This window comes from Prunus persica, chromosome G1, assembly GCF_000346465.2.
Source record: "Prunus persica cultivar Lovell chromosome G1, Prunus_persica_NCBIv2, whole genome shotgun sequence".
Lineage (NCBI taxonomy): Eukaryota > Viridiplantae > Streptophyta > Magnoliopsida > Rosales > Rosaceae > Prunus > Prunus persica.
This window is the reverse complement of record NC_034009.1, coordinates 42604701-42631285: the sequence shown is the minus strand read 5'-3', so window position 1 is coordinate 42631285 and position 26585 is coordinate 42604701. Positions and strand designations below refer to the sequence as shown.

The following is a 26585-nucleotide window of genomic DNA, read 5'->3' as shown; positions in this document are numbered from 1 at the left end:
GCATCGACAAAAGAAATTAAAAGAAACGAAACGATCTGTGGCCGATGGTAAAAACAACATATATATACCACATTTTGTGGGTTGGAATGTGAACTGTAATATTTAGATTTTGGTTTTGTAAACAACAATTAATTGATGAATGATTACAGAAACTAAAATACAACTTGAAAAATTAGACCATAACATTTGCGCTTCTTGTGCTTATAATTACTGTCAGGTCACCTCTTCTTCCTTTCTTCACACTGTCTCTCTACTCAATCATATCTGCAAGCAATTCATTCACCCAGTCCTCACTAAAAATTGTTGCACCATGCAACTAATTAAAAGTCTTTTTTCTTCTTTTTGTTCTTGTTTTATTTTCAAGTTTTACTTCCTATTGTGAAAATAAACATCGCTTTCTACATCATGTGGTATAAAAATGTAGTCTTCGTAACATGCCTTAATTTCAACACAAATTTAAGCCAAATTAAGCATGTTACAAACCAAGAGGAAATTGGAGCTATATCTTATAAGTAAATTGGATTTGGAAATCTTATATATATGGAACCCAAAGTAATATTGCAATGGCAACTGTCATCATTCATAATTTACATACCGATAAACTAGAAAGTACCCCAACACCATTGATCTTCTCTGGCTTGACATTAGCTTGATATGAACATCCACCACTTCCGTAGAGCAAACCCATAAACTGTGGCACAAGCAACCGATCTCATAGGATTTTTTCTAAATCTGCAAAACGGAGAATTGTCTCTTAGGTTATAAGTCAAACACTCCGGACTACCTAAATTTAGTCCATGAATACACTTGTGATCAATAAAATAGGCAAACACAATTTGGATAATTGAAATACAATGTGGTGGACTCTATAAGAGTGTCGCTCACATAAACTTATTTAAAGAACCCTCTATATATATACGTGTGATGTACCATACATACATAAAATATACTTAGATTGTATTCGTGTAGAAAGAAGTTATCGTATAGAAGTGAGAACAAAAAAAATGTTAATTACTATATTGCTGTGAAATATAGTAAAATATGATCAGGCCGGCCGAAATTTTGGGCCGATCTAGTCCAACAGACCTTAAGTCGATGGGTCAAATAACGATCCCTAATTTTGTTTGTTGATGTTTTATCACTTAATGATGACCCTAAGCTAAACACATAAACATCAATCAATTGTTCACTAATATTCTTCCACAACAAAATCACAACATTCAATTGAAAAACCAGTAAATCTCACATGTCCCAAAAAATAAAAATAAAACTGACCTTCTAATTAACCCAGATCTTTGAGCAACTTCAGAGGCTCTTTCCTCGGCTGAAACCGGAGACGTCCACCTCGAAAAGTCTCGGTCAAAGTAACCCCAATCGGGCAAGAGCAACCCAGAAATACCCAGCACACCAACCACGTACGTTAACATCATCTTCTTGAAAGACTGTGTGAATACTCCAACTACCACTATGACTGCAGCCAACCAAACTAGAGAGGCCCTGAAAACGGCATCGTTTGCCATGGGGTGGCTTGATGAAAATGACAAAGTTAAAGTGGGGGATGAAGATGGGTGAGAGATTACTAGTGTGGGGAAGGAGGAAATGGGCATGAATAGGTGGTGGTGCCACCAAGCCAGCCACACAATACTCTCTCTCTCTCTCTCAGTCCAAGGATTTGCTTCAAATTAAGGGCAGAAGTAGTTAGAAAATGCTTTCAATGCTAACCCAGCTGTTGTTATAAATGCACTGTATGTTTACTTTCTCTTTCAATTCGGGGCTTAGCTGTTATTTGCATGGGGAATGCCACGTAATGCCCATTTCTTCATTTTTTTACACTTAAAAATTGAGTCTTGTTGAAGCTCCACAGAAGCTTGATGGGCTTGAGAGGTTTCTATTCAAGCGCATGCATGTCTTACATATCTTCAACTTGAAGGATTAAGCCCATTTGGTTGGCTCGAAAGGGATTCAATTCTGAAGTAAAAGAATGAGATTGAAACCTTTTGAGGGCCAACTGCATCGATTTTGATTTCACAACCGAAATCCTTCTAATTAATCAATAAAAACTTTGGTTTGGTCTGTAAAAGATGATTTGATTTCAACCCAATGTAGTACGTAGCATAAAAATAAAGTGAACTATTTCGATTTCATTGAAGGTAAAAACATAAACAAAAAACTTATCCTACATTTACAATAATAAGAAGTTTTGATTGGAGTAGGAAAACCTAATGGTGCCTGATCAGAAGAGGAAGTGTTGGGGAAACTTAAGAGGAGATTATTCAGTCTGAATTCAACAAGTGTCCATTGATTTGTCCAGGCTTGATGGGGAGCTTTTGTGTGAGTCTGGTTGGAGTTAAAGGGAGATGTACATGATTGGCGATTGGGCCCAGTAATTATTTGTTGTTTGCAAACTCACTTTAGAAAGCAAATCAGTTGGTTAATTAATTTGACAAGGAAAGAAAGATAATTTATGATAATAAGTCAAGCTTAACCTTCGATGGATATACACCATTAAATACAAAACTTATGGATCCATAGACCCATACAAAACTCGATTAGTAGCCAAGGGATATAAACAAACATATGGAATTGACTACCAGGAGACATTTGCACATGTTGCCAAGATCAACACTGTATGTGTTCTCATATTCTTGGCTGCGAATCTTGACTGGCCACTACTGCAGTATGATGTAAAGAAAGCCTTTCTTCACGAGGACTTATAAAAAGAAGTATATATGGATCCACCACCAGAGATTCCTATGACATTTGGTCCCAATACCGTATGCAAGTTGAAAAAATCTATGTATGGGCTAAAGCAGTCACCTCGAGTCCGGTTTGGGAGATTTACTAATTCCATGAAGCGCTTTGGGTACACTTAGAGTAACTCATATCACACATTGTTCTTAAAGCATCGTGGTAAAAAACTTACGGCCCTAATCATCTATGTAGATGATATGGTGGTTACCGGTAATGACAGTGAAGAGATGCAGACTCTACAGAAGCTCCTTGCAAGTGAATTTGAGATGAAGGAACTGGGTGAGTTACAATATTTTCTTGGCATAGAGGTTGCTAGATCAAAACATGGCATATTTCTATCCCAAAGAAAGTATGTGTTAGATTTATTGACAGAGACAAGAATGCTAGATTGCAAGCCAGCTGACACACCTATTGAACAGAATCACAAATTTGGGATGTATCCAAACCAAGCTCCAACTGATAAAGAAAGGTATCAAAGATTAGTTGGGAGATTGATTTATCTATCCCACACGTGGCCCGACATAGCTTATGCTGTGAATGTGGTAAGCCAATTCATGCATCAACCAAGTGAGACACACATGAATTGAGTTATACGGATATTGAGATACTTGAAGACTGCCCCTAAAAAATGGTTGACGTTCTCCAAACATACACACATGGATCTAGAAGGATACACAGATACTGATTGGGCAAGGTCCATCACAGGTAGACGTTCTATTTCTGGATATTTTACATTTGTGGGTGGCAACTTAGTCACTTGGAGAAGTAAGAAGCAAAGAGTTCTGGCTAGATCGAGTGCTGAAGCTGAGTTTAGGGGCTGGTTACGGAGATTACTAAAAGATCTTAGATTTATATAGTTGAAAGCCACAAATCTATATTGTGATAATAAAGCTGCTATCGAAATAGCTCATAATCTGGTACAACACGATCATACCGAACATGTGGAAGTGGATAGACACTTCATCAAAGAAAAACTGGAGAATGGTATGATTGAGTTTCCGTTTGTAAACTCAGAAAGTCAATTTGCTAATATTCTGACAAAGGCCATATCAAGTAGAGTTTTCTATGACTCACTTGATAAGTTGGGCATGCGTGATATTTTTGCACCAACTTGAAGGGGAGTATTGAGATTGCATTAATTGCTGCTGACTCTAGGAGAAGGGAGCAAAGTTCCAGAAGTTGAAAAGCCAAAAGAAGCCAAAATATGATTAATTGCATCAGCTGCACAAGCTGCCCCCTAATACCTACTATGCTGCCCCTGCTACCTATTGTAATTAATACAAAGCTATTGTGCTGTCCCCTGCTACCTTTTGTAATTAATACAAGGCTTGATTAGCAAGCCTTCCATGTGTATATAAATTCTGCTGTAAGTTATTAAGAGTGTAAGAAATAGAAATCTGTTTTGAAACCAGAAAATCTCTACACTTTGTTTGGCAGCACTTTGTTTAAATCGCAGATTGAGAAAGATTTGGTGGTTGCTGCCTTTGTCTTTGATCATTATTAGTTCTTACTTATTCCATGCATTTGCATGTGTATATACCGACATACAGATATGTGTGATGTAATGCATATCTACGTACATTTATTTGTACACGTACACATCTTATATATGTTTATGTGCATTGTATTATATGAACATTATTTGGGACTAAAGTGTCATGGAATATATTTTTTTTCACATTATAATGTGATATATCATATTGGCATTACTCAAAGCAAATATGGGAACTCATGATCCTGGCAAGGCACGACTATAATAAGGTCTACTTTGATCGCAGGTAAACAAGCGTGGCTGGGGAATCTTGTAATTAGTAGATTGTGGCTATGCAATTAGTCTTCTTTTTAGAGAGAGAGAGAGAGAGAGAGAGAGAGAGATGTACAGTGAGAGATAAACAAAATAATATAATTTTACTAAAATTAATTGTGTGTGGACAATTCCTGACCGTTAATTTAAGCGGCACACATAAAAACATAATTCAAACATGCATCCTGCATTGATAAGCTGTTCAGAAGACATTGGGGGTAGGACCCGAGTTATGTTATGTTTGTATCATGTCATTTACTTGCATCGAATTTGACAGCGACTGTTGAAGGAAAATGTGATCCTCCTAATATAATTTCACCACCACTAATTAAATAACGGGGTTTTATTATTTTAGGTTCGACCCATTCGAGACGCAAGTCTCTTAATTACAATCCCTTGCTTCAAGAGAACACCCTTTGATTCCATCATAAAGAAACAGAACGTTTGTGTTTGATTTTGCAACTGCTCCTAAGTCCAACCTCAGGATGCCTACGTATCCCTTGCGGGAATCAAGCCACTCGTAGTTCAAAGAATCGCAATGAAGAAATGACTCATTGCGAGGGAAATTTGATTTGAATTGTATTGAGAAGTGTTTGAGTGAATTTAGCTGAATAAACCAGGGATTCGATATGGGATTGCATTTGGGATGGTTGCATCTAGATTGAATCTCTAGATTGCCTACGTACCCTTTCAAAGGGATCAAACCAACGTAGTTCGGAATTTGGAAGTTAACGGGTAAGTGTGGCCCACTAATTGAGAATTTCTGTTTGAGAGACTTGGCTTTAATCTCATTAGAGTTTTCATGGGTAGATGACCCATGGAAAATTGGATGGTTTTGTACCACTTTCGTTGTCGTCCATGTCCAAGAAAAATAATGAGTAATTTTAATTATCCCATTAATTTTTCCTAAACATTGACAATTGCGTTTGGGGATTTCCATAGGTAGATGACCTATGGGAAAATTTTGAAAATTAATGGATAAGTGTGGCCCACTAATTAAGAATTTGTATTTGAGAGATTTAGAATTAATCTCAATGAAATTTGCATGGGTAGATGACCCATGGGAAATATTGGAAATTAATGGGTAAGTGTAGCCCACTAATTGAGAACTTGAATTTGAGAGATTTGAATTTAATCTCAATGAAATTTGTATGGGTAGATGACCCATGAAAAATTGAATGGTTTTGTACCACTTTTCTGGTTGTCAATGTCCAAGAAAAATAATGAGTAATTTTGATTATCCCATTAATTTTCCCTAAAACATTGACAATTGCACTTGGGAAAGTGTTTTGGCGAAATCTGGTTAAGATAAACCAGAGATTTATACTTGATTGCGGTTGCGTCTATTGGAATGTTAGACTGCCTACGTACCCTTAACGGGATCAAACCGACGTAGTTCCAAATTTTAGAAATTAATGGGTAAGTGTGGCCCACTAATTGAGAATTTGTATCTTTGGGACAATTTGGAGATTTCCATAGGTAGATGACCTATGGGAAAAATTAAAAATTAATGGGTAAGTGTGGCCCACTAATTAAGAATTTGTGTTTGAGATATTTGAATTTAATCTCATTTGGAATTTGCATGGGTAGATGACCCATGGGGAAAATTGGATGGTTTTATACCATTTTTCTTTTTGTCAATATCAAAGAAAACTAATGGGCAATTTTGATGAACCCACCAATTTAATTTGATCATTGACACATGCGTTTGTATCCATGCATGATTTGGAGGATTTGAGATTAATGGGCTTTTTTGATCAACAAAACCCATTAATCCATATTGATGCTCCTTTAAAATCTTTTGGGAGTTGAGCTTAATGCTCCGCGCATGACCAATAATTTATTTGGACTAGAGTCATAGTCACAGCATGGTTGAGTCACTTGGCACTCTTTTCTGAACAGCTTCCTTGCAACAATGGTTGATTCCCACATTTCTTAATGTGGCTTTTGAAGTGGTTTTGTGCCCCTTGACATCTGGTGTGGTTTTGTGCCACTTGAGTCTTCACTTGACGATTTGAGAGTTAATGGGCATTTTTGGAATTTAAGCCCATAATCCATCATTTGCGGACTTGAGATTTGTGTTTTGGGCTCTTAGACTTGTTGCATAACCTTTGTGACTTTGTACAACAAACCCATGAAGCCCACCTCAATTGATTTAGCAGTACCTGATTGACTCAGCTTTGAATTTGAGCGGAACTACCCTATCGCAAACGGACTTATGGAGGTCCTTACAGGAGTGAAGCCTTAGTGTTTTGCTTTCCCGAACCTGTCTTGAGTAAGTAGGCCTGTGAAGCTTTGAGCCGTGAAGCCGTGAACTTGTCTCGAACTTGTCTTGAGTAAATATGGAGCCGTGAAGTTCTAAGACTCCACCCTCTTGTTTATTTCTTGCATGCAAAATGAGAACAAAACAATATTGCTGCTTTCTTGTTTTGGTCTTTCACGTGGTGGCATCTCCTCCACAACAATATTATTTCCTTCCTTTTGTTTTCTTTCTTTTTGCTTTGGTGCAGCTTTATTGTCACTGAATTTGCTGACCAATTTGTTGGTAGAGACCCAATTGTTGACCTCTTAAACATCAACGAGTCGACACGTCTCATGTCTTGGAGCCCTTTAACAATTCATGAGCTGTTTTTTTCTTCTTTTTGGCTGACACTCACGAAAAGAAGGGGTGATCTCTCTTGTTTGCTGGAGGGGCAATCTAAGATCAAAGCATGTGATACACACAAACATTGCTCATTTTGGATTATGATGAAGATCCTTAGTTGGCTGTTTTTGACGGTGGGTTGAACACCCCAGCCTTGATTTATTATTTTTACTCTGCCAGCAAATAGATATTTTCTGTGGTTGCAATTAGAGCGTGCCAAAATGGTGGAGCATTTGGTTTGCTCTGTTTCAGCAGCCCTTTTTTTAACTGCCTCATGACTGCCTCCCTCCTCAAGGCTATGCCCTCATCACTGCCGTGCACTTTTTCTTCAGCACTGTGGTGCCTTCTCCATGTTTGTCCAAGCCTCATGGCTTTATTTATTTTTCTTGGTGTCTCTCCACAGCCTGCTGGCTGCCCCTTTTCTTCGTTGTCTTTGTTTGTTCTTGCTGTATGCAACAACACCAAGCTGCCAAAGAAAAGCGTGACTGTCTTCAGCTTCCCTTTTTTCAGTTCATCGCCTCTGTATGCACCAGACCCCATGGTTTTGTTTGTGGGTTTTGTACCCAGATTGGATCGGTCACAGAGTGTTTGATTGAGGGTTACACACCCATGATGGATTTTGTATCCAAGATTTGTTTTGTGGGTTTGGATGCTCAAAGCATCTCTGAGAGAAATCTCACTGTCTTGTTGCCTTTGATTCTTTCAGTTTGATTTATTTTTTTGCTGTTTGTCCATCTCATGATGAACATCATTGAACGAGCTTTGGCTTTTGTGGCGCCACAATAAGGGAAACCTAGAGAACTCTAGGATTTCCTCTATGCCCCTTTTCAAGAGAGTTGTGCACCAGTTCTGATTTTTTTTTTTTTTGGTGATTTGCCCACCATCACAATCAGCCCACACGAATTGATGTTGAATTGGAGGTTGGACACATCTTTGAAAGCATTTGATTAGAGCTGCCTGTTGGAATAGAATATATGCTGATTGAAATCATCTTGGCTGTCAGTCCATAGCTGGCTGTCCTGGAGGTACTTGAGAAGAGGTACACCTTAGAGTAGTTTCTTGACTTAATACGTGATGATTTCAATCATCATAGCCAAGAACCCCCATGGGTTGATCGTACTGGATGCATCCTTGGAAGTCTTTGAGCGAAGCCTTGCCATAGAGAGCCAAGAATCCTCTTATGTGCTTGCTCTTCCTCTTCATTCCTGCAACTCTCCCCAAGACTTGCGGCCTTACAGGCTTTTCTTTTTTTTTTTTTTTTCTGGAGCCTCCCCTTTTATTTTTTGTCCCTGCAACCTCCCCTCGTGTTATGCCTCTTATAGAGGCTATCTTATGATGAGTTTGAATTCAAGCTGATGACCACTTCTCAACCGAGATGCTTATCTCTTGATGTTTCAAAACCACTGAAATACATCTATTTTATTTTTATATGTTTTTCTTGATAAGATTGCAGGGACAAAACAAATTCAATTCTAACCCAAGTCAAATTCTTGGCTAATTGCTTTTGTGAAAATTTTCCGTTCAACAGCGACACTAACTCAACCTGATTCTTGTAGTTAAATAGTTGGTCATGGTTGTCAAAGCAACATAGAAAATCAAGGTTGATTAGGTTTCTTCCTCCCTTTTTTTCTCAATTCAAATAGATAAATTTCACCACCTAATCCCATCCCATTGTTGTACACCACTCGACGTTTCTTATGTCATGCAATCACGTTAAAGACGTTTCTTATGTCATGACAATTAATCATGTTCAACGAGACTTTTTTATGTCCAAACAATGCATGGAAATGTGGCTACAAGTGGCAACTAACAAAGACAGGGATCTTTCTTTCAAGCAGAATAAATCAAACATATTGAAACAAGTTTAAGACTGCACTTATTTATTGTTCTGATAATCAGTGTGTATGATCTGTGTAAATATGTTTTACCTCCTTTATTCTAGGCTTTATTGGAACTCTAGGATGCTACTCTAGGAACTCAACTCTTCACCTAGAAAAAAACAAAAAAGACGAATAAAAAGCAGTGCAATAATGCAATGCAATGGGATCTGGACGAAGTGGTTTGGAGTGGAAATGTAGAAAGTGCTAATAAGTCAGTGGCAACAAAGTGGAGGCCTGCATATACAATATCACTAACTGGGTTTCATTTATGAAAGATAATTAGTTTTTTAGCATCATTACAAGAAGGGTTTAGTCGACCGTTCCTGCAGCGCCTACTCGATGCCAACACTCCTAATGATCTAGGGCTAACTTAGCCGTTTTTCACAGGCTAGTTTAGCATTTGATCTTTTAACTAGCAAATGCTAAATGTTTCATTTAGTATTGAATAGATTGCCTGGGGAAAAGAGAGAGCTGTAATTGTCATTGACAATCACGACTACATGTGCGGAACTGTCACCAACACAACTATCTAAAGTTCCAAGTTATGGAAAAACTACTTTGGGGAATTAACATGAAGTTTGACAAGCAGTTCTGATTGCTGTAGATGATACATGTATATCATTCAACATTGACATGAGATACTTAAAGCAATTTACAACTTCTGCTATAAGGTCGTACCCCCACCATCTGACATGAGAGATGCAGCAGCCGCAGCAGCAGTAGGAACAACCCCAGTTGAAATGCCCGGTTTTGACAAATGCAGGAGCCTGAGAAATCAATTCCAGGTGAATGAATACGTTGTCGAATAAACAAATTTTCAATATAAAGTCATCATAAACCTTAAAAACAGTTTTCCTATATGCACTATTGAATGCCTCATCATTTATAATATGATCAACAACGGTGCAAGAAATATTCAATTGGGACCCTTTGGACCGTCGCTGATCACCCAATAAAGACTTGTTTATGAAAAAGATGATAGAGGGTATCCAGCCACTAGATATGCAAGACAAAAATGGACTAGTCTGTTAGGTTTTCAAGCGTGGAATGGACTAGTCTGTTCGGTTTTCAAGCTTGGACCACTGGGACCCCTCGCCATGAGGCATAGATCAACAAGCATGTGTAGGTAGGTGGGCTTTAATGCTTTTCTATAAATAAATAAAAAGGGAAAAGAAAAAAAAACTTACGGCGCAAGATATTCACAAAAAGATGATACTGCAGCTACCACTTCAGTATAGTTTTCAGATGTAGCAGGGGCTGTCACTTCTACCAACTGTATCCCGGGAGTTACAGGGACAGCCTCATCTGTGGCATGCAGTTGTAGCATCTTATTAACTGATGACACAGTCACAGTGATCTGTGTGCCCCTCTGGAAATGGAAGGCAAATCCCACCCTCAAAAGCTCATGATCCAACTTGTAGCCAAGTGCATAAAATAAGCGAAGCACATTCTTGCTTGCTTTGCTTTCGACCATTGTTCTTACTAGAACTGAAATTTGCTCAGCACCTGCACCTCTCATTGCACCTCCTATATGCCTTACGGTCCTACAAAATTCAGAATTTGGCATAGATACAATCACATGTATGTGTAAAACACAAATTTCCACGTGTTAATAAATATGACAAGGCAGGTTTTTAAGTCTTACCATGTTGGTTCAGTTTGCTCAAGATTGCATATAAGTCGAACCTCTGAAGCTACAGCCCCTATAGAAAGGAAGATCATTACTAGGACGGCCTACAAAATAATTTCTTTCTGTGCTATTCAGCTGATATATACTGAACCAGACCACAAGTCGTTGCAGCAATCAATACAATATAACACTGTTGCTAATTATAAAAATCTTCAAAAAAGTCCATCTAACCATCGCATCAATTCAAAGGTTATTAATGAAAAAATGTGAACTTAAGAGTCACAGAGGAAAAGTACCAAACAGATTAAAAAATAACGGGCTGCTATGAAAATTTATTTAAGCACACCAGGGAAGGCTTTCAACATCTCTTTAAATGAGTCCATAAAAGAGGAAAATTGACTATTCTGACTTTGGCTTAATTGTATAGAAAATGTGCACATTATTCTAGCCACACAGCTCAATATGAAAAGAGGAAAAGAAATGAATTACCAAGGTTCGGGCCACTTTTAAGACATATCTCATGGACCCTCAAATTTTCTCTGCGAACACCACAAAGACCCTGAAGAAGAATCTCAAGGGCCTCAACATGCTGCAAATGAAAACCATATTTTAGATGCAGCTACAGCAACTAACCACAGATGGGGGAAAAGGGGTTCTTTTAGGGATCTATTTCCAATCGTGAACAAAATAGAGTCCATAATCATGAATAACTTGTACATGCAAGAAAACAAAAACTACTCAATAAAAAACCAAATATAGATTTTCTTCCTTTCTCGCATATTAGCCTCCAATGAACAATTTGGTAAACATGGTTAGAAGATATGTGTCAAAAAGTGAGCTCTAAGCAGAAGATTCAATCTTTCTCCCCTAGCAGCAATACATAGGTGTGCTATCAAGTGATCAGAATTTAGAGGCATTTCCAGAAATTGTATAACAAAATGTAAGCCTAACCCAACCCCCACATTATCAAAGTACTTACCTGTGTTTCTATAATTCCCTGAACCACGCACTCCATCAAGTTGGTACAGTTGATCTAAGAAAACCCAGTAAACTCTTTATATAAAATATGTAGAATTGAAGGGAAAAACATCAAGAAATCAAGCATAAACTTCTGAGGGAGTGATTATGAATAAAAAATACTAACCGGGTAGTTGCAGCTCCGGCGCGACAGCAGCAAGCTAAAAGAATGGAGAAAGAAGAGGGGGTTCCTATGGGACCTGGAAGAAGTTCAAAACGTGAGTGACCCAGAGAGAGCTGCACAAGAATCTTTGCTGGGTATAAAATTGTTTGGGCCTTCAAAAGCCCATTTAAAAGCTTTATATTCTAGGAAATTTAACATCATTGATAGAATTTTAAATTCGAAATTAAATAAAAAATTCGGAAGAAAAGGGTACCTCAGATTTTGGCTGCTGCTCCTCTTCAAACTACGATTGAACACAAAAGTAAATTTATGTTTTAGCTATAAAAAAAAAATTTCACTTTTGGAAAAAGTCAAAATTTTTCTTAAAAATACAGAAAAACCTTTCAACTTCAAACTAAAGACATGCAAGTGTAAAGAATTCCTTAGGAAATCCAAAAATAAATAATGGCATTTTTGTCCATTTTGGCTCTTTAAAAAGATTTCTCTCTCCTTTGACCTTTTTCAAAATGCCCCGCCTTCTAGTTAATGGGTATTTGGGGAACTATCTGAGAAGCTGATATTTAAAAAGACAAGTACTCGTACCTACTTATGATTTTGAGCAAAAATCGTAGGTTTGGTGAAGACAAGCTCGACGATTTGACGGTTGAAACAACGAAGACGCAGACCTGGTGCTCGCGTGTTTTTGGGTCTTAATTTGGGCTGGACTACATTAAGCCTACCTAATGAGGTTATAGGCCTACCTAGTCCAGCTCTTAGAGCAATTCCACCGTTGCGCTCGGGCTGGGGCAAGGGGAGGCCCAAGAAGAAAAATGCCTTTCGGGCTGGGTGTGGGTCCCACTAGGGGTGGGCGCGGTCTGGTTCGATCCGATTCTCACCTCAAATCAGAACCGATACTATTTAATCAGTCCAGTTTAGACAAAAAAAATTTCAAAAACATGCCGGTTCGGTTCTGACCGGTTTCGGTTTTGAATCGGATTATTAATTTTTTATTTTTTTTATTTTTTAAAAAAAACAAAATATTTTTTTTAATTTTTTGTAGAAAATAATAATAATAAATAACTTATTTTTTTGGCTTAAAAATTAACAAATAATCCAATTCATACATTTATAAATTTTTTGAAGTTGAACTTGGAAAAATAGTGATTATAAAATTTAAAATATGGCATTAGATTTTAAAATATTGTAAATATATATATATATGACCTGTCCGATCCGGTGCGGTGGGGTGGGGTGTAAAACCAGAACTGGTTCCGGTCCGGTTTGTTGACTTTTTTGGTCAACCGATTTTTTTTCAGATTTTTTTCACTGGTTCAGTTCGGTGTTCCAGTTTTCCAGTCCCAATGCCCACCTCTAGGTCTCACGAAGTCGGGCTGGCCTGAAGACAAATTTGGCCCGAACTCGAGCCCGAAGGGGAGCTGACGTCAGTCTAGTGTTAGCACACGAATTCAAATTTTTTTACCCTTAGCATGTGCTTAAATAGATGTTGAAAGCCTCCCCTGGTGTGCTTAAATAAATTTTCATAGCAGCCCCTTTTTTAATCTGTTTGGTGCTTTCCTCTGTGACTCTTAAGTTCACATTTTTTTCATTAATAACCTTTGAATTAATGCGATGGTTAGATGGATTTTTTTTGAAATTGTTTATAATTAGCAACAGTGTTATATTGTATTGATTGCTACAACAACTTGTGGTCTGGTTCAGTATACATCAGCTGAATAGCAATGTGTCGTGTTTTTGCAATTAGCATTGAGTTTTTGCTCGTTCGTGCTTTCCAAAAGTGCTCAGACACAGCATGTAAACACACAAAAATTGGCTAAAAAAATCTTACAAGGAGTCGAAGAAAACAAATAAATAAAACATCTTTGATCAAAGCTTTCTCTCTCATTCAGTACAATAAATTGCTATCAATTGATGAAACACTTCTACAGCTACAGAGCGAGCGTAGAAAAAGGGCAAAGCACATAGGACAAGAGAAGAAGCTGAAATCTGGCCGCCGGCGGCAATGTAGAGAGAGATGGAGAAAGGGAGATAGAATACAGAGAGTCGGAGAGGAAGGTGAGCGTCTATGACAGTGAAGGGGAAAAGAATTAGGGCTCGTTTGGTACACAGGACTGTCTTGGCATGGACTATGCTTAGGGACTGGCTTGGCTTGGCTTGGCTTGGTCTAAGTTGGATAACACTTATCCTGCGTTTGGTGTATACTTGGACTAGGACTATAATTTTTTTATTTTTTCAAAAATATCTATATATATGTATATATGTATTTTATAATATATATGTATATACATGTATATAAGTATATTATAATAATATTATATATTTTAAATAATATAAACGTACATACATATATATAAGTGTATATAGGTGTATATATGCATATTATAATATACATGGGTATAATACATATACATATATTTATATATATGTATGTATATTATAATATATAATATATATGGGTATGTTATAATAATAATAATAATAATAATAATAATATACATATATACGTATATATATGTATATTATATATGTATGTATATATACATATATTATATATATTATAAAATACATATGTATATATAATATATGTATAATATATGTATATATATTATATATTATAATATACATATATATATACATATATACATGTATATAATATATATGTATATAGGTGTATCTATATATTATAATATATACATGGGTATAATACATATACATATACATATGTATATTATAATAGATAATATATATGGGTATGTTATAATAATAATATACATGTATATACGTGTATATATGTATATTATAATATATATATATATACATATAGTATAAATATATAATGTATATGTCTATATACGTGTGTATATGTATATTATAATACATACATGGGTATAATATATACACATATATGTATATATACTTATATACATGTATTATAATAATATATATTACATATATACGTGTATATACGTAATATATATGTATTTATATATTATATATGTATATATGTGTTTATATATATACATGTATATATGTGTATATATGTACATTAATATATAATATAATATATATTACATATATACATGTATACATGTATGCTATTATTATAATATTAATATGTATGTGTATATGAGTATATTATAATAATAATATATGTGTATATATCTATATGTATTTATACTATATTATATATGTATATATGTGTATATATATATACTTGTATATGTGTATATACATGTATATATGTACATTATAGTATATGTGTATGTAATAATAATAATAATAGTAATATATGTTACTAGTATTACAATATAATATATGCATCTCATACATTGGTAAATATAGGACTAGCTAATCCTCCCTTTCTACATGGGATTAGTAGTCCCCTCCTAAGGAGGTGTTTTTGGTGGGCCCGGTATTAGCAATCCCATCTAAGACTAGAATTAAATGAAACAAACATGGTACTAAATTTAGTCCAAGCCAGTCCAAGCCAAGCCTGTGTACCAAACGACCCCTAAGGGTTTTATTTGATTGCCAAAATTACCCGAATACCCTTACTCTTAAATTGCTAAATTGATAAGTACCGTAGGAGTTAAAATAGGGTTTTTTTTATAAAAAAAATTTATTTTTATTTTTATATAGAAATAAAATGGGTTTTCTTGTTTGTATTTATATATATATATAAAATAAATAAATAAGGGTTTTCTTGTTCAATTATTCTACTAACAGATTGACCAGGGCCCCTATATATATAATATGTTTTTTTTTTTTTGTAAATATCATGAGGTGTCCCCACACTCGTAAAGTGGAATTAATCCATACTCGGAGTTTGGCTTATCCCTGACCACAAAGTGCTTCCAACAAGTTTCAAATATATGTTTTTTCACTTAAGTGCTAAACTCACTCTCATTTTTCAATCAAGATTTAACTTATTCAAATTAACTAAAAATTTCCCATTCATGACAAATAAATTATATAAATTCAAACTTCAATATATAAAAATCTAAAATAAGAGGCTATGCCTGATAGATTTAAATTTAATGCATAAACAAGATAAATACTTGCAACAATTTTTTATTTTTTATTTTTTGACTTCTATATTGTTGTTTTTTTATGAATCATTGCTACTTGAAATCAGAAATAATACAAGAAAATCCAATGAAATTTTAATACTTTAATCCAAAACACTGTCTATGTAGGTCATTAGAGCCCACAAAACCATTGCTCATGTCGACCTTAACGCCTCGTTGCATGTAATTTTTTCTTCTGACTAACGAACTTAATAGGAGCAGAAAAGTCTGGTTAGGCAAGTTGGGATGTCACTAACCTTTTTATAGATGAACTAACTATAACAGTGGGCCCAACGCTACGTTTTTGGGAGGAATTAACGTTGTGACCCAATAATTTCAAGATTTTGTTTGGATACAAACTCACTCTACCATTCTCAATTATACATACTTCAAATTAATTAAAAGTACGACCTGGATTAAGCCAGTTTGTCAAGATAGTATGTTCGTACTTTTGCATTGAGTTCGATTTCCTTTTTCTATAAATTAGATTAATTTATAGTAGTTAACAATCTCTTTTTGTGAAGAAATTATTATATGATACTGCAACATAGTTATATGATATAACCCGTCCACATGTTACACAATATGAGTGAATAACATATGAATGAGTTATCATGTGGCTGTATTCCAATACTCCACTATAATTACTTTTTTTGGTACTAAGGAGGTTTAGGGTCCTTTTAATTTTGATTCAATAACGATCTTTTTTTGTTTTGTTGAGAAATTCTATTATTGCATTCATAATTCAGCCAAAAAAGTTACTAGCCACAAAGGGCCATTACAATAACGGAGCGGTCTAATATCAAAATTAAGAAAATCAGGTATGTTTCCACTAACGATCAGGCAAGATCGAAGAAACTCTGGCATAGGCATCCCAACTAAGATTGCAAACTTAGAATAATAGAAAAGAGATAAAGCTTGAAAAAACTAAGCCAGAACAATACAAATAAAACTCTCCCCAAGGAGAGATGAAAAGCTCTCACAAAGGAGAGATGAAAAACTCTCACAAAATGAGAGGTGAAAACTATACAGATAACCCAAAGAGTCTATGCAACTTATTCCAAACATAAAGAAATTGCAAAAAAGATGGTGGTGGAGATCCGACGCCGAAATGCAGGTGAAGATCCGACGCTGAGCCGCAGCCGCCTATAATGGTTGGATGAAAATCATAACAAAACTAAGACAAATAGGAAAAACCCTTTGTCTCTGAAAATGGGGGAAGAGGTGAAAGGAGGAAGAGAGGAAGAGAAGAGGGGAGAGAGAGGAAGAACAATGGCTTCCTCCCCCCTCAAAGTGGAAAAGGCTCTAAAAATATTTTTTGGAAGAAAGGGGGCTAGAGTTTCCCAAGATTTCTTTGATGCCTTCGTCAAGTCATATTCAATAACGATCTTAAAATTCCTTTTAATTTATGAATTATATAAGTAGTTTATTATCAAGTTACCTTTTTGGGTCAAAATAAATTTATTTGATAAAAGCAATCCAATAGGCCCATTAGGCCCATTAATATAGAAGAGATAGCACCAAGAATTATATAGCCCCAGTAACCAACTTTATGGGCTGACTTTGGTGCTTTTCAACTAAGTTCGTTGGGCTAAAAGGGCTTATATGCTGAAATCAAGATGAGTCTAGATTGACCTGTTGAAGCGAATAATTAGAATGTTTTGGACAGAAAATAACATCGAGGGGTGGTGGCGCAGTTGGCTAGCGCGTAGGTCTCATAGCTTCTGAGTTATCCTGAGGTCGAGAGTTCGAGCCTCTCTCACCCCAAATGTTTTTTTATTTTTTGCTAATTTCAAACGATCATACTTGTTTTTAACTAATATTAATGTCAAACAGATTTAAATCTGGAAGCATTGGAGAACTAATTGCAGAACCTGAAGCTAAAAGAACTACTAGAACAAGGGGCATAAAATTAATGACAACACCTATAACTACAATAATCACATAATTTATGACCAACACCCTTTAATCACGGATTGTCTGTAACGAACATGAATATAAGCCACAGTCTATAAGTGACTTGTAAAGAGTCTATTTTTGGTGGATCGTTCATACCATAATACAGTGATCACAGTGGTCCTTAATTTATCCGTTAATTTTGCCCTTTCCTTCTCATTCATAATAATAATAACATTGGCCAAGGCGCAAGTGGTTGGTGCAAATACAATTTGGTTATTATATCTGTCCCACTCTCAGTCTCAACCAAATGATTATTCTCTTTGAGATGCCATGGAATGGAAGTCTAGTGGGCAATTTATTAGACTCATCTCAACCCCCAACTGATCAAACAAAACTTGGTGAGGCTATATCACGGGCTGTTTTGTTAAATAATTATAATTATAATTTGGTTGATGCGTTTTGTTGAAATGTCTCAAGTTTGGGATGAACAAGAAACAAAAAAGGGAAGAAAATAGTGATGTTAAATTAATTGTGTTTGTTGATGGACCTACAAGAAAATAAAAGACTAGAAACAATCAAACAGCTACGTAGGGTATCGGAAAAGGATTTCTGATTCATATTTAAACAAGCAATATGCATGTATTTTTTAGCTTTTGGAAATCGCTTTTGATCCTACAGTTTTTCTGTCTTCCAGTTTGTCTGTAATGGACCTTGGCTTGGCTTACGTACAAGATTCAGGAACTCAACCAAAGAACAATACTGCAGTGCTTCGTTTGGTTGACAGGAAAAATAATTCTTAACACGTATAATATTGTTTGGTATTTATCTAGGTCAAAATTTTATTTATTTATTTATTTTTAAATTCCTCAATTTCAATTTTGTCTCAATGTCGATAGTTGCATCCATTTTTGAATGTATAGAATGTTGACATCTGTTAGATGAAAATTGGTTAAGTAATTAATGCAGAAAGGATTTGGTTTGAGTTGGAATTTTAAGTAAGCACGACAATCAAGTACTAGCTAAGCAGAGAGTAACGTGACTATGGCTACAAGATCATGCCCCTTATCAATGAACTTGGGGCATGGACGGTCCAGCTTTTTGGATACAATTTTAAACGGGATATAAGAATTCCATACCAAATTAACAAGTGAAGATGACACAATCAACTGCTACATTATTGTGCAATGCGGGTCAGGCTAGTTGAGTAAGGTTAGTGTGTCCGCCCTTTTATACTCAAGTTCGATTCTCTTCCTTGCACATTAGAGTAGTTAAAATATCACTTCAACAAAAAAATAACGACTACGTCATTGTATATAATATACCAAGTCGGTGCGCCTATACAGTGTATTAAATCCATTCATATTATAACATATGTAGAAGCAATAATAAAGCATTATGGTCATTTAAAATATATTTTAAAAAATGATTGTATATGCTCTATAATTTGGTGAATTCGATACACACCACACCACACCACATAGACATGTTAGGTGATGCAAGAATCCTCAGCATAAAACACAAATGATCCATACAAACATGTTACAAAAATATATCTACTCACACTTCGATTATCTACTAAAAAAAATTACAAATCTTAATCAGATACATGTGCCACTTGAGGATACTTAACTAACAAGTCGGGTTAATCTCTATTCATGATTAAATAGACAAGACATATTAAGATTGATTAATACTCGATAGTTCCTTAATAAACATAATTTGACTTGACATGATTGCTACCCTTTGCTCTAAAACAATTTATGCTACCAATCTCAACGTGAGCAGCATCACTCACGTAGCATTCACAAGGCAAAGAAACTTGTAGGTGGTCAATGAAAGAATGGTATTGACATTGCATGGTTTAATTTGTGGTGGCAAAAAATTCCGTCTAAAATGATCCCAATCCAATATGTCCTTTTGTCCGTTTATCTTGCATGATTAGATGGGTATTTAGGTGGATCCAAAATGTGATTGATACCAGGCAGTGCAGATTCGATTGTTGACATCTAATAAGTCGTATCGTAACTTGGGCGTTTTTCTGTGATGAGAAATGTTTTGTATTTGTATTGTACATCAAGAAAAAATCCTGCGAATTTTTTTCTATTCGTCTCTCAACTGTATCTTCTTGTTTCGATTGAAGGGTAGAGGAAAGCAAGATTCCAATTTTTGTCCATATGTGTAGCGTAAAGTGTTCTACCGTTGAAATTAGCGTCCTTTAATAACAATTTCAATTTTAATTTAAGAAAATGCTAGGGAGATCAACTTTAGATACCAACTTGTGTACTATCTTTCTAATAGAGCGTGTGATCCATTGTATTGGTGGGCTCCACCTCTATTAGAGAAATGATACACAAGTTGGTATCTAAAATTGGTCTCCCTAACATGATTCTTTTATTTTTTTGAAAAGATAGTGAAAATAAAATAATATATATGAGAAGAAGAATATCTACGTGAAATAGTACATAGAACGAAAACTAAAATATTTCTCTTTCTTGTTTATTGAGTTATTGTTCTTTTAACCCTCATTCCTCCATCTTCTTTTCATGCTTCCGTTATTCTCCCATCCTTTTTATATCATTTTCTATGTTCTTTTATATATCTCTTTCTTTAAAAATGACACATTGAACGGGAAAAACGAAAGTGTTATCAAGCGATCGAGTCCTTCATTATCCAATCAAATTTGACTTATTAAAGTGGTTTGTATCTTAAAATAGTTTTATTTATTACTGCAAATCTTTTGTATGTTTAGATCAAGGAATCAAGATAGAAGTGAACCTAGCTATATATGAGCAAGAAGTGATGTGGAGAGGTCACATGGTGCATGAATTATGCATGATCAAATTCAAGCTGAGCATGGGGCTATGTCTTCATCATCCAAATCACCAAGATGGGAAATCAAAGTGCCCTCATTTAAAGCCATCACATGCAGTGGGGCTTAAGCTTATCCATTCCAACATGCCATATTGCCATGGCTGTGATTAATTTTGTGCGGTTCATTTCTTATGGCTCTCAAAGTGAGACACTTGAAACTTTTTTGCGGTTTTAGTCTACTTTTTATAAGGAAAGGGATTATAAGTATACAAACGAGACATTGCTTGCTGTCAAAAGCATCATATAGTCGACATGAAAATGACCAAGTATTGATAAGTTTGTGTTGGGGTGATGGGGTGGGCTCCTTCAATGAAATGCCTACTAATAATTAGAAGTAGGTAAAATGGAATTTTAATCAGAGTGGTGTTGGGTTTTTAATGGAACATGAAAAATAAGTTGGGTTTGGGTGGAAAGAATTCTCTTTAGATATTGTAAAATAAGACAAGTGATGTGAGGCCTGGGTTGGGGCATGTCTAATCAAATTTCAGTTTTGAGTGGCTTGTGTTGGACTTTTGTCAGGATATAATCATATGCCCATGTTTAAACTATAGTGGTTAAATTGAATTAAAAGTGAAAATATGTAACCTTTTTTTCTTCCCTCCACATTAGTGTTATATACTTGGTAAAATAAATTTTCTTTCGATTTATGATTTTACTTCGCCTTTTGGATTACAAATAAAGAGAACACAATATAGTGCCCTCCGTGCCTGAATGATAATTAACCGACCACCCTTGAGGTGTTCTCAAACCCTAACTTTTAACAGAAGCTACAATTGAAAATATATCAAACCCCAAGTGTTAAATTAATCTTCAAGCAAGTAAGTTTTAGTCTTGAACTGATTAATTTGACGAGTAAAATTAATTATAATGGCTGGCATGCTGCTAGTGCTTTACAGATGGGTGGATATAAGCGATACCCAGAGAATCTTCCCCAGTGGAGGACGACATAAACATCAAATCAAATATCTTGTTAACACAATAATTAATTACCTTTCAAAACGACAACTACAAATATTCAAAATACCGCGTTTTGAGCATTTTCGATGATTTGTATGTTATCTTATCATGAAATCATGGCCCTCTTGACATATAACGTAACACTCACTGACCACACACACTAATCATCACTCTAAAATATATATAATGGAAACAAATTACAAATAATATTAATTTATTAATTGAGAGATTCTTCAATAAGTATTTAAATTAAGAATTGATTACATATTTTTAATCTCGATCGATCATTGGATTGTATTCATTAGATGTATTGGTAGATTTAATGTGCAACATATATGCAATACAAAGTTCAGATTAGAAATTTTTAACAAATTTTTAAAATAAAATACTTATTGAAAAATCTGCATATATGAACTTAGTTTTACAAATTTACAAGTAAATGCATGGTGGATGGTTGACTTTTTAATTTTTACTTTTATTTTTTGGTAGACTAAAGTAAAGACCATGGTAATTACCCTAGGTGGTCCACCATTTGGCTGATTATTTTGTCATTACTGCTACTATAGCCATAATTATAGCAAAATCGTTTTTTTCTGTGGCTTTTTTTTGTTTGTTTCAATGTAAACATAGCTGTGATGGGGTTCTGCCTACTACTTAAGTCAAATGGTTGATGTGAATTGGCTAATGTGGAAACACACCGACCTCACGTGATATGTTTTGACCGAAGGACAGCAGCCCATCCAGTCCAATCCAAAAAATCTTTTCAAAATGTCATTAATTAAAAATATTGAAGTCAAACATTAGGATTGGTAATTAACCATAAACTTGTGTATGATTAACACCTTTATCAATGTTATTAATTATGACCCCTACAAGTCTACAAGATCTACACTCTGTTTTTGTTTTTAAATTTTTGTTTGGACATAAGTTTTTTTTTATTTTTTATTTTTATAGGAACCATGTTACTTCATTTAAGCAGAAAACAGTACATCGTCATCATCAAGATAAGATACTTTTTGTATTTTGAATGCATTTATTATTACTTGGCAAATATTATATAAACTAGTGTAAATGTGCGTTTAAACTTCGAAGTTAAGGTAGTTTTTTTGTCCCTGAATTGAATTACACAATCAATTATCAATATTTTTAATATAGTTTGGTGGTATCTCTTTTAATATGAATTCATGAGTAATATTGTATGTGTCGCCCCACTTCATTTTTTTCATAATTTAGAATAAATAAATTCATATAGATATGAATTTAGTCAAATTGACTAGAACGAATGTGTTTATCACTCTGAATTCAAGTTTGAATATCCTAATATAAAAAATAATTTAATAAAAACATGTCAAATTTAGACGTAATTTGAAGAAGAAATGACTCATTTAAGGAGTTAAATGTTTTCCATTAACAAATATGGAAAGAAAAAAAAAACCCCACCAAATATCTATGAATGGAGTAGGCACAATCCAAAAACGTTGAGTATAAAATGATGAGTAATTTTCAGTGGGAGCAAAGCAACCCCACCGTGGCAGAGGGAAGGCCGCAGCCTTGGACAAGTTTACTACTAAAGCTAGAACTAGACAATCATGCAAAATGGATTTCAATTAATAATATTGAACAAATTGTATAGATTTTGGTACGGACGCATTTTAGGCAAAGCATGGTGCTGCTTTCTGCTAGGGCCCCATTTCTGCCATGCCATGCGGATTGAGGATTGAGGATTAAGGATTGAGCAAGGTGGCCACTGCCCAGCTTATTATCGTCGTATTCTATACATTGTTTGTCTTTTTTTCTTCCTTTTTTATTGCATCAAAATTACTGAATCATGACATCAGTATATAAATAATGTTAAATTTAAATACAGTATAAAAAAAAAGTACCCAAAAAAGTACTGAATCATTTTGTTTTCTTACACAACCTATACGATATTATATTGGCAAGTGATTGTTTAAATTAAAAAGGACGAAGATTTTTCATGCATACATAACTAGTCATAAAAGTTCAAACCTAATTTTTTACTTTTGATAACTAACTAGACCTCGTTGGCGTATAAAAACAAAAATAAATGTTGACGAATCGTTGCAACTTTGAAGAGATATTGATATTTCTCCAACTTTATCAAGACACGAAGAGCATCCAATTCCCCTCAAGCTATCATAATCTAGATGTCAATGTCAAACCCATATAAATAAATATTTAAAGGTAACGCTTCTTGTTTTTTTCTTTCTATTCAACATTTGATTATAAGCTAAAGAGCTCAAAGTGCTCTTCCTTTTTTGTTTTGAATTTCTTTCTTCCAATTCAACAACACAACTTTCTTGACCAAAGAGTTGTTGGCAAAAAGTAAAAATGATGCCACACAAATTCAATTCGTATAGGACAACAAACCAAGAAACGAAAGAGAAACTTGTGATACTAGTTAGGAAAGGGGGTAACAATAGCTACATAAAATTTTAACCCACTATATAACATGGTGATATAGTATAACAAATGTAGCATAGATATATAAAATTTGGTAAATAATTTTGACCGCAGACAGATAACTAAATTTCTTATACAACTGATAATCTTAAAATAGACGGTTCTGACAATTAAAACTCACACACGTGACGATTAGAAAATGTTCATATGAAAATTCTCATATACCACAATGTAAAAAATGGTTCACAACCTGTGAATAATTCCAAGCAAACCCTAATAACCTAATCCGTCATGGATAGGATAGGGACGCCGACTCGCAGTTAATCCCTCAGTCCGTGACAAGGAAATAAAACGCGTCCTGTGCTATGTACGCTTACCTGACAACGCTTTCATTTACTGTTATTTGTTTTTTTTTGGTCTAAGCGTTTTTTAAACTCCCGTGGGTCATCAGTCTCTTCAATTCCGTGTTTTCGCCCCACCGCCACAACAAACAAACAAAACGCACAGCGCCAACGCCCGCTCACACTTGTGACTCGGGGCAGTGATTCTCTGCGTTAAGCACACATCTCTCATATCCCACCTGTCCACCTCTGCCCGACACGTCATCTCTCCAGTCCCACCGACACAGAGTAACGCGGCAAAGCGGGCCGCACACCTCACCTCCTGTTTTTTTCTTTTTACTTCCGAAATTGACTCCCTTGGATATTAATATTTTCCGAAATTATGCATGTGTCCCCAGTCAGCCCCTCCATATATTTAAAAGAAGGAAAAAAAAAAAAAGCCCATTAATTTATTTCAAGGGTTCAATCTCCTCTGGCAAGGTGCACAAGGGTACCCAATCCCGTGCCGCCACGTCACGGAACTGAAATGTGATTGGCTCATTAGAACCAAATTGGAGGAAGCGAAATTACCAATATCACCTTGAGGATGTGGTGGAATGTGGATTTTTCTTTAAAAGAGTGCAGAGAAGAGAAGAGAAGAGAAGAATTGCCCCATTTGTAGAGGGATTCCCTTTCCCTGATTCTCTGTCCCAAATCATCCATATTCTCACACCCAAGGCCCCACAAAATGTATAATTACCTGTCAAAGGGAGCTCACCCAATTAATTAATGAGAATTAATTAATTAGTTATTTATTTATTTCTTACTTTATTATTCTTCATTTTTATTTATTTATTTACTGCTATGATTACGATTCTTAGTTAAATCTATGTTAAAGCAGTATCTGTCCTTTTAGCTTTTGGATGCTTGTTAACCCTGCAATAATTAAGGTTGAAAATCTGCCTTCAACTATGCCATTTTTAACCCCACAAAAGCATTTCAGTGCATAAACACAAGACTTGAACAGGGTAATTAAGATGCACTTTTTTATTTAGGGCAAAGTTAAAGGGAACGGAGATTTTCTCACATACACTGTCAATGTGTCATGGAGGTTTGGACATGAGACCACTTGTTTATAAATTACAATATTTTTTTACTAGAATAGATCTCGTTGACGTATTTGTTTCTATTTAGTATGCATTATTGAAGTTTTAGTTCTGCAAAAAAATAAAATGAAATTTATTTTTTTAAAATATAAATGATAATTTACTTTAAACTAATCTAAATTATATAAAGAATTTTGAACTCGGATGTAGAATAGAGAGTACATTCATTCTAACTAACTTAACTAAATTCATGTCCGCAAAATACAATGAAAGTTTGTTTCTCTACGTTGGTGTACAATATTAAATGAGTGGAGCTAGTGAGAACTGAAGCAAGTGCACAGGTTGGTATGAGTTATAAGATTGTTTAGAGGCATTAGATAAATATTTGAGGGGGGCTAAGTGTCCGGCAAATCAGCGGCAAGTCAAAGTTTATTTTGTAGATCCATAAAACAATCTTATTAAATTAAGGGTCACAGACTGCTCAGATCTACCTTTGCACATAGCCTAGATGGACACGAGCCACAGAGGAGGTCAGCTAGTAAATTCCTCCCTTTGCTTTCTATAAAGAGAAATTCAATTCTTTGGATTTTGGAAGATTGAGTGGGGACTCTTCCCAAAAAGCCCATCCATTCCATAGTCTTAAAACATTTTCAGGGCAAGGTTTTTTTGGTATAAAAAAAACATTTCTTTAATTTGAAAATTAGCTGTGTTTTCTCACAAGAATTTTTAAAAGTGAAATCATATCTGTTTAATGTCTAAAAGTTGATTCAACAAGTAAAGATCACACAACAATTTAAATTTACTTACCGAAGTCATAAATCATCTATTTTATAACGATCATCTGAAAAAAAACTTATTTGTCACGCGTTCATAACATTTCAATGTTAATATTATATGTATGTAAAAAAGGAAGATAACCCTTTAAATTTGTCCCAAACTTTTCGCATACCAAACCAGTTTCGAGTCCAAAGAGAAAGACTAGTGATGCCAAATTGTAGAGCGAAAATAGGGGGAAGGAGAGGTCTCTTTCGTGGAAGACCATGTTGCCACACTTTCTCTTCCCACCAGAATTTAACGTGGAATTGTGGGAATTG

At 35.0% G+C, this 26585-nt stretch overlaps 2 protein-coding genes and 1 non-coding gene across 3 annotated transcripts; 1 reads left to right on the top strand and 2 right to left on the bottom strand.

The window, feature by feature from the left end:
* On the bottom strand, nucleotides 426-1677 carry LOC18793838 (signal peptidase complex-like protein DTM1). Its single transcript, XM_007226517.2, has 2 exons — nucleotides 1276-1677; nucleotides 426-732 (listed from the first exon to the last, which is right to left on the bottom strand). Exons 1-2 carry the CDS (start codon nucleotides 1605-1607, stop codon nucleotides 645-647), a joined length of 420 nt encoding a protein of 139 aa, XP_007226579.2. The 5' UTR covers nucleotides 1608-1677; the 3' UTR covers nucleotides 426-644.
* LOC18791578 (mediator of RNA polymerase II transcription subunit 18) lies at nucleotides 9507-11974 on the bottom strand. The gene is made up of 6 exons (XM_020559302.1): nucleotides 11854-11974; nucleotides 11689-11742; nucleotides 11199-11298; nucleotides 10725-10782; nucleotides 10267-10623; nucleotides 9507-9846 (listed from the first exon to the last, which is right to left on the bottom strand). Exons 2-6 carry the CDS (start codon nucleotides 11722-11724, stop codon nucleotides 9744-9746), a joined length of 654 nt encoding a protein of 217 aa, XP_020414891.1. The 5' UTR covers nucleotides 11725-11742; nucleotides 11854-11974; the 3' UTR covers nucleotides 9507-9743.
* On the top strand, nucleotides 17597-17681 carry TRNAM-CAU. Its single transcript is given in 2 exon segments — nucleotides 17597-17634; nucleotides 17646-17681. It is a non-coding gene; the product is annotated as a tRNA-Met (tRNA).